The sequence below is a fragment of the Coptis chinensis genome, chromosome 8, assembly GCF_015680905.1.
Source record: "Coptis chinensis isolate HL-2020 chromosome 8, ASM1568090v1, whole genome shotgun sequence".
Lineage (NCBI taxonomy): Eukaryota > Viridiplantae > Streptophyta > Magnoliopsida > Ranunculales > Ranunculaceae > Coptis > Coptis chinensis.
The window spans coordinates 60,646,498-60,655,360 of NC_141463.1; the positions used below are offsets into that span (position 1 = coordinate 60,646,498).

General features: G+C 36.1%; 1 protein-coding gene across 1 annotated transcript; it reads right to left on the bottom strand.

Annotated features, from left to right (window-relative positions):
* Positions 1–6,021: 6,021 nt before the first annotated feature.
* Positions 6,022–8,136, bottom strand: LOC147482261 (receptor kinase-like protein Xa21). Its single transcript, XM_086579251.1, has 2 exons — positions 7,753–8,136; positions 6,022–6,342 (listed from the first exon to the last, which is right to left on the bottom strand). Exons 1-2 carry the CDS (start codon positions 8,134–8,136, stop codon positions 6,022–6,024), a joined length of 705 nt encoding a protein of 234 aa, XP_086435377.1.
* Positions 8,137–8,863: the final 727 nt, after the last annotated feature.

An 8,863-nucleotide genomic window follows, 5' to 3' on the forward strand; every position in this document is an offset into this window, starting at 1 on the left:
CCGACGACTAACCCATCTCTCACTTTTCTATTTTTGTTAACTGCCCTTTCTTTTCTTCACCTTCTCAAACTAACCCTTTCTTGTTTTATTTAACCATCCCTTAACTTGTCAAATTTATTACTAGGTCCCTATCAAACTAGAAACTTTACAAAAGGTAAAAATCCATTTTCCGTAAAAACAATTTTGGGTTAGATAGACTTACCCCCCCATTTTCAAAAATATTAGTGATACCCCCCCATTTGTAAGATCCAACGGTCAGATTTCATCATCTGAAAAAAAAAATTCATCTCAGAGTGGGGGTCTAACTAACTAACCCAACAATTTTTAACACAATCCAATACTAAAAAAAAAAAAATTTTAACATGTCACCAACGAATTAAATATAATAAAAGTCAATACAACACGTGCACTTGACGTCTTAACCAAAATAAAAGAAAAAAAATTATAATATAACCATTTAATACTAGTATAACTGCATAGCAGTAACCCTTTCTTGTTTTATTTAACCATCCCTTAACTTGTCAAATTTATTACTAGGTCCCTATCAAACTAGAAACTTTACAAAGGTAAAAATCCATTTTCCGTAAAAACAATTTTTAACACAATCCAATTCTCAACAAAAATAATTTTAACATGTCACCAACGAATTAAATATAATAAAAGTCAATACAACACATGCACTTGACGCCTTAACCAAAATAAAAGAAAAAATTATAATATAATCATTTAATACTAGTATAACTGCATAGCAGTGGTGCGTGAGCGGAGCAGTGCATTTCGTTAATTATGTGCCTTTAAATACCTTTCACAGGAAATAAGCATTTAAAACACACAACCATGACTAAAAATCCACTTAGTGGAGGTTGTTTCATACCTGAAGTAAGGATTTTGTGAATTCTGATGACACTGTAGATATAGAGCAATCCAAAGGGAAAAGAGCTGCAAAAAGATTTGGCTGCACATTAACAACGCAAAAAACCAATCAATTCCCTGTTTAAACTTTGAAGAAACCATGTGAGGGAAGATAAACAATCTAGGCATATCTACCGTAGATAATTTTTTTTTAAGAAAGGCACAAATACAGTCGGAAAATAAACTGATTACTTTGGAATCTAATAGTGTGTCCAATTTTGGATAAACAAATTCTGCCTTGAAAATATTCGTTCCAGTTTGACTCAAATCATGTAAGTTGAGACCATTGTGGGCCTTTCACTGAATTCTCCATTTCTTTCAGTATTACTTTTTGTGACAAGATGTATATACAACTAAACAATATCTTTATAATGCCTAGCAGGCCTTTAGGACAAGTCACCTTGCCTAGCACCCCAACCACGCCAAACTTACAGTCTTAATACAACCACAAGATAATTTCATTGTTCCTAGGATACAAACTCCATGTTTTCCCGATAATATTATTTATTACATCAAACTCAAACATAACATATAATATTATTTATTACAGCATACTACTGACCTTTACATTACTAGGAATAGTTCACGACATAGTCAGAAGCTAACATTGGCTTCAAAGTTAAAACAGCCACTGCGTGTATGGCATAACCTATAAAAGTAATAAAATCCAAAAAGTTATCGAGTAATATTTGAGAACGATTGGGTAAAATTTAAATCACTCAAAATTGAAGTTATAGATTAAATATTTACAAAAAATGAAAAAAAAAATACAGTAAGGACAGAGCAAATTTACATTATCGATTAAATAATTTATTTTTATTTTTTTAAAAAAGGATATGAATGAACCTGAAGTAGCAGAGAATTCCGGAGTCATTCTTTTTTTCTTTTTCAGTAACTTTTTAGAGTGAAGAACTCGAAATGGGGAAAGAAGAAAACCCGTTGGGTGGAATCCAGTATTTTTGCTGTTGAGTGAGAAAGAGAGCGTGAGTTAGGGCTTTGGATGGGTGAAGAAGGAGAGAGAGAGAGATATTAGAGAGAGAGTATTTGGCGAAGAAGAAGAGAAGGATATTGAGGATAGACAGAAGAACCTACGAAACATCATTTTGGGCCATGCCCACCCGGCCCAATAACGTTTGCTCCGCTCACTTGATCAAACATGTCTCAATTAAAACAAATGCTGCAATATCCGGAAACAAACTATATTCCCACAATTAACTAGTATACTGCTATGTAGTGGGGGCATGAGCGGAGAGGGAGGAGTGGAGAGGGGAGAGGGAGAGATTGAGAGGGCGTGGAGAGGGAGATGAGGAATGAGGACAGACGGACAAACAGAAACCAACCAAATAACTTTTTGTCCACATACCCCCCTTCAACCCAGAACGTTCGCTCCGCTCACTTGAATATTCATAAACAAATGTGGCAATATAGTCTAAAAGGAATTTGAAAAGAGAGATATGTTACACTGGGTATTAGTGACTATTTTGTTTAGCATGCTAGGGAGCTCCAATTCCCTACTACAAATTATGCTCATACTTTGCGCTTAATTGGTCGTGAAGAAGATGGTTTTGCAGCTTGTCCGATCCTGACGATGTTGTGAGCTTCAATATTGATAGGGGTGTGTATGATCTTTCTCCTATTGTTTTTGGCAGTCATGCCAGTCTGATGAGGTTCTGGGAAGATTGGGTTTGTCATATGTTGCACTGCTTTGTCCTGGAGTGAAAAAGAATTTGGTGAAGGCTCACATTTATAATGCTATAATAATTTTGTGTAAATTTAGTATGAATGAGAGAGTGATTGAAAATCTAGTAAGCTTGATGTCTAGGTGGTGTGCCAGGACACACACTTTTGCATTTGCATGGGGAAATAACTCTAAGTTTGGAGGATGTTGTTCATTTAATGTGTTTGCTTGTGGTTACTGGCTTCGTATTGATGATTTGAAATACGTCCAATAACAGGAAAACATGGTTTTTGAATTGAAATTGGCCTTGGACTCTTCTAGGGCCAATACTTGAGATGAAGCTACATGGCACGGTGAAACCTCATGGTTTTATTGGTTGGATGAGGTATTTCAAGGGGAAAGTGCAAGAAAACATGTCAGCATCAATAATGGAAATGAATTGTACCAAACTGAATTTGTTGAAGGAGAAAGGAGAGGGTCTTCGTGTTGGGCGACTGTTATGATCATTTTGTGGCTTTTTCCATAACATTATAGAGGTTGATCCACATGAGAAGCTGCGCGCAAGAGTTTCTTTTTCCTCTTGCGTTAAGCTGTCTAGAGGGGTAGCAATGCTTGTTGGCGCTTGTTTTTTGGCTTCACGTACAATATCATCACCTTGATCAATTTTAATCAAGAGGACTTCGTGCTGTAAACAGGGAGAATAAGGTTGAGACCTTGGTCAATAAGATATTTTTACAAATGTGGCTATGGAAGCACTTCCCAATATGTGCGCCTGAGCCTGCCTTGTTTCCTCGAACACTTTTACGTGGCTAGACTAGCGTTGATGGCCAGAAGGTGAAAAATTAAGGCTTGTGCTACCAATCCTCATTCTTGGTGATGGGTTTCTATAAAGAAGACATTTGAGGGTAACATTGTCTATATTGATGACTTAAAGTATGTTGTCTTCAGTCCATGTTTGAGTTTGTATACAAGGGCGAGAGATATTGTTACTTGGAGTGAAGTGCCTTGTGAAAAGGTGCACCTAAATTATCTAGAATCTAGGCAATGTGGTTTTTGTTGACAATGTGTGTATTCTGTGTTCTTCTTGCCTATCCCCCTATGCTATATATGCCAGTGAAAGATGGGTTAGAGTGTTTTGTATATAATCCTACTAGATTTGCTTGTCAATTTTCCATGGATCAAGGGATGCCTGGGGTTCTTTATGTTAAATGCCCTGATGAAAGAATTGCTAAAAAGCGCTTTTTCCTAGGTTGTAGGTGGGTTTGAATAGTGATGTCAATGCTGGCTTTGAGATGGTTGTTGGTATCTAGGATGTATTTGGTAGCCGATAGGTATAGTATAGTATAAGGATTTTCGGCGAGCTTATATCAGTGATGTGATGTTGTACATGCGAGAGGCTTGTGAAAATGTATCCGTTCCCATTAATTGTAGAGGAAAGACCTAATAACAGACATTTAAAAAAGCTTCCTTAATCATAGAAAATCTCGGAGCCTAAGGAGTTAGCTGAGCTAAACTTTGGAACTTTTTTCAGCATTGTGGGCAAACAAAAGACTACCATCAACACCTTTTCACAAGCTCCTCACATGTACAACATTACATCATTGATATAAGCTTGCCAAAAATCCTTATACCTATTAGTTACAAATACATCTCGGATACCAACAACCATCTCAAAGCTAGTCTTGACAACATATATTGTTCAAACCCCTACGACCTATGAAAAATCACTTCATAGCAATTATTTCATCAGGGCATTTGACATCAAGCACCCCAGGCCCTTGATCCATGGAAAATTTACGAGCAAATCTATTAGAATTATATGCAAAATACTCTAACCCATCCTTCACTGGCATATGGAGATAGCCAGGAAGAGCACACAATATGCGCACATCGTCATCAAAAGCCACATTGCCTAAAGAGTTTAGGCACGCCATTTCACCAAACACTTCACTCAAAGTAACTATATCTCTCACCCCTGTCCGCCAACGCAAATATGGCATGAAGACAACATACTCTAAGTCATCAATATAGATAATGTTACCCTCAAATGTCTTCTTTACTGAGATCCATTTCCAAGAGCAAGGATAGGTAGCAACACAAGCTAGCCTTCTTTACCTTTTGGTCATCAATGCTAGTCGAGCCACTCCTTAGTGTTAGAGGAAACAAGGCAGGCTCAGGTGCATATATTGGGAAGTGCTCATATAGTCATATTTGTAAAAATACCATATTGACTGAGTTCTCAACCTTATACGTACACTCTGTTTGCAGCCCGTAAGTTCGCTTGAAATCGATCAAGGTAATGATATTGTAAATCCAAAAAATAAGCGCCAACAGGCGCTGCCACCCTTCAAGACAGCTTAACTGCCAGAGGAAAAAGAAATTCTTGCACCTTCTCATGCTATCCAACCTCTATAATGTTACATGAGAGCCACAAAACGATCATAGCAGCCAGCCAACACGAAGAACCTTGACCTTCGTTGCTCGCATACTTATTGAGCTTTGTTGCTCATTTGCTTCTGCATTTACATTATGCTTATGCACTAGACATTTTGTTCGTTTATGACAGTAGTTAAGTAGCTTATTAGCTTATTGTTTGAACTGTCTTGTATACTATTCGACATACTTTACCCCTGATGCCCCCAAAGTTTATTTGGAATAATATAGGTAGGTGTTAAACACAAATTTTCTGAACTAAATATTAATGCATAAACTCTAATGCCTAATCTAACAAACACGTATTTAAATCAATATTCCTACTCTCAAATATATTAGAGTACAGATTCGTTCCACTCTTAAACTATCAATAGATAATGAATTCAAATAATTTAAATCAAGAAGAAAGGTGAGAGTAATAATTATTTAAAGGGTGAATTAAACTACGAATATAAATCAACTAACTAATTATACTAAGCAATTAAAAATAGGGTTTTGATGAAGGATAAGTTTGGGAAGAGTTTTAATTCCACCTTTAGCAAATCATTGATATGTTTAATGTAACTATTGCAAAGTTCTTACCTTTAGGTTTTCCCGCAATGTTCCAACCTAAAACCTCAAACTTTATTAGGCTTCTAACACCCATGTATGCAGTCTTATTCAGGCTTTAACCAACGCCTTCGAAGACAGTTATAACTATGAGTGAATTAATGTAATAAGTACATCTAGAACATGATTCAACTTAGAGCAAACTCATTAGTTGACACTATAAAAAAAACACTCATTAGTTGATTTGGCTTCATATCAGCTCACTGTTACAATAGTTCTAGTATTAGACCAACATCGTGCTGATTAAGCTTATTACTTTATTTGTTTCATAACATCAAACCACGGCTATAACAAGAAATGGGAATTTATTTAGCTACACATACAAGGAACTATTCGACCAACATGAACAAGAACATGAAAAGTAATTTGACAAAGAATCGACCAACTTGTCACTCAATAGCTCGATACCGGCCTTGATTATAATCCCGGATCCGATGCAATTCACTAATAACTTCTTTCATGTTCATGCGTTTTGCAGGTGAGTCAGCAGAGCATGTGACTCTGAGTCTTATCGTTGAAATCAAATAGTCCTCGAGTCTGTCACATGTACTAATCGCTTCTGCATTGTCAGGTAATTTATCATTTTCTTCAACAAGCACATTTGGATGGACAATTTCGACAACTTGATTAGGCAAAGCCAGTTTGGCATACTTGTGCAGGCTAAGTCCATCTACAAACATGTCGTCTGTTGATTTTTTCCTTGTAAACATCTATAGCAACAATATTCCATAGCTATACACATCTCCCTGCATCGACACTGGACCACCCATACCATACTCTGCACATTAATTATCAATGTGAGTATAAACAATGAAATCAAGTATGATAAATACTCATTTATTTTTGTTCATCAATTACGTTATGAGCTTGTGAGAAAACAAATTTTGATCCGATAATATAGTTCAAGGCTTATCAATGAATGAAAATTAAAGTTCCCATTTACCTAGAGCAACATAACCAATTGATCCTTTGAGTACGTGATAAAAGTAAAAAGAATAGTTTACTACGAAATGAACGTTGAAACTCAAAACACAAGAAAACTAAACTAAATTACGCGATGCTATCAAAGATTTCTATACTCTCAATTCTATCGAAACAGAGTGGAGTAAAAAGTTCGTTCCACTCTCAATTCCTTAGTATTGAAGTTTTCTACAATTGACTAGTAATCCAAAGTTTAATGAGAGCAATGGTAGAGGTTTTATACTACGACGTGAATTCGAACGACAAGATACGAATAACGAAACGACATATATAAAGATGTGAACTTTACTACTTTTAATTAACCAATACTTCAAATCTAATTAATGACTAAGAATTGAATAACAACAATTGAAATTAGATCTAATAAATTGAAATGACAAAAATTGAAATGACAAGAATAACTATTTTATTTATCTAACTTAAATGAAGAACAATGATTCAAAGGATTAATCTAAAACAATGAATTGAAACTAATTAATTTAACTAATTGAATTCAAATAAAACTAGATCTAGAAGCTATTTTAATGGCTATTTTTTACTTTAACCTATCTAAGTCCCCTAGCTTAAGAGCTAAGTCTTATTTTATACAAATGAGGAGACCAAATCCACAATTTCGTGCATGGGCTGAGGAGCCATGTTTTGGGCCAGAAAATCGATCCCAAAGCCCAATTTCTTCAGTCCACAGAGCCCGTTTCAGCTAGCTTTGACTTCAGCAGACTTTTCGTCCACTTCTGCTACTCTGATTTGGTCAAGAATTAGACTATTGGAAAGCTCTTTCCGAGCCGGTCGTTTTGATATAAGGTAGGCCCAATTCAAGGTCTGAGTCCAAAGATATGGTCTTCGGAAGTTCTGCCGACTTGTGCACTATTTCTGCCCTTGTTGACTTTTCAGCTTTTGACCGGACTTTACAAAGGCTTTGTCTCTTTGAATCTTGGCCTTTATCACAGAACTTCATATCCCAACCAACCTTTGCTCCTTTATCTCGCCAAAGTGGCACATTTCTGCACATAATTGACTTTACTGCCTGAAATACATAAAAACATGTAATTAGCATTAACTCTTATTTATTACTCGCATAATTGGTCTAAAAGTATGATTATTGAGGGGTTAAAACTACAGTTTTGGGCTCTTATCAGTACGACAATGCTGGCTAGATTATCTTCAGAATTATACAAAGTGGCCGAGTAAATCTTTGCTATTCCAAAATCAGCTACACGAACAGTCATGTCATCATCGAGGAAAATATTGCTTGGCTTTAGATCACAATGAACAATTGTGGGTTGGAAATTGTAATGAAGATATTCAAGTGCAAAAGCAACATCTATGGCTATAGTTAGACACTCAGTGAAGTTTAAATTTCTCAACTCAGGCTGTTTTCTATCTGCTCCTGGGTGTAGCAACTCCTCTAAACTCCCATTAGGCATAAAGTCTAAAACAAGAGCTTTGAAGTTATTTCCATGAAAATCAATACTTGAGCAAGATGTTATGATGCTAAGAAGATTTCGATGGCGAAGATTTCTCATGGCATTGCATTCAGTTAGAAACTCGCTGAAGCTCCTTTTTGTTGAAGATTGAAGACCTTCATTGCAACTACTTTGTCGAGTTCTTCAAGAATTCCTTTAAACACCGATCCATAACTCCCAACGCCAATCAAATTCTTAGGACATAATCCATTTGTCACTCTAAGGAGCTCTGCATAAGTGAGCCTCTTAAACTGTTATCTGAACAATGTTGATGGAGATTTTGGCTTTTGGGATAGTTTCTTCGACAACATAGAAGGACAAAACATAGTAACAAAAGAAAACATACACTCCCAACAATCACACAAACAACTATTTTGATAGAAAAAGACTTCTTCTTTGTCTTTTGAGTGCATGGAGGCAGATTCAAATCTACAATACCTCCACACAAGTTTTTATTTCCATCAAGAGAAAACAAACTTGTATTTCCAAAAACCCCATTGTCTAGTACCTGACCTTCAAACTGGTTAAATGATACATTCAACTTGAGGAGAGGGAATCACTCTAAAAATCCAGGAATCTCCCCTGGCAAATTGTTACGAGAAAGATCAAAATATTCAAGGCCTCTTAAAGAGCTTAATGACTTTGGAACACTTCCTTGAAAGAAATTTCCATCCATGTAAAGGCTCTTCAAGGTCAAACAATTACCCAGTGATTCTGGAAGGTCACTGGACAATCTATTTCCAGAAACTGTCAGTGTTTCAAGATTAGTCAGGTTACCTACTTTTGC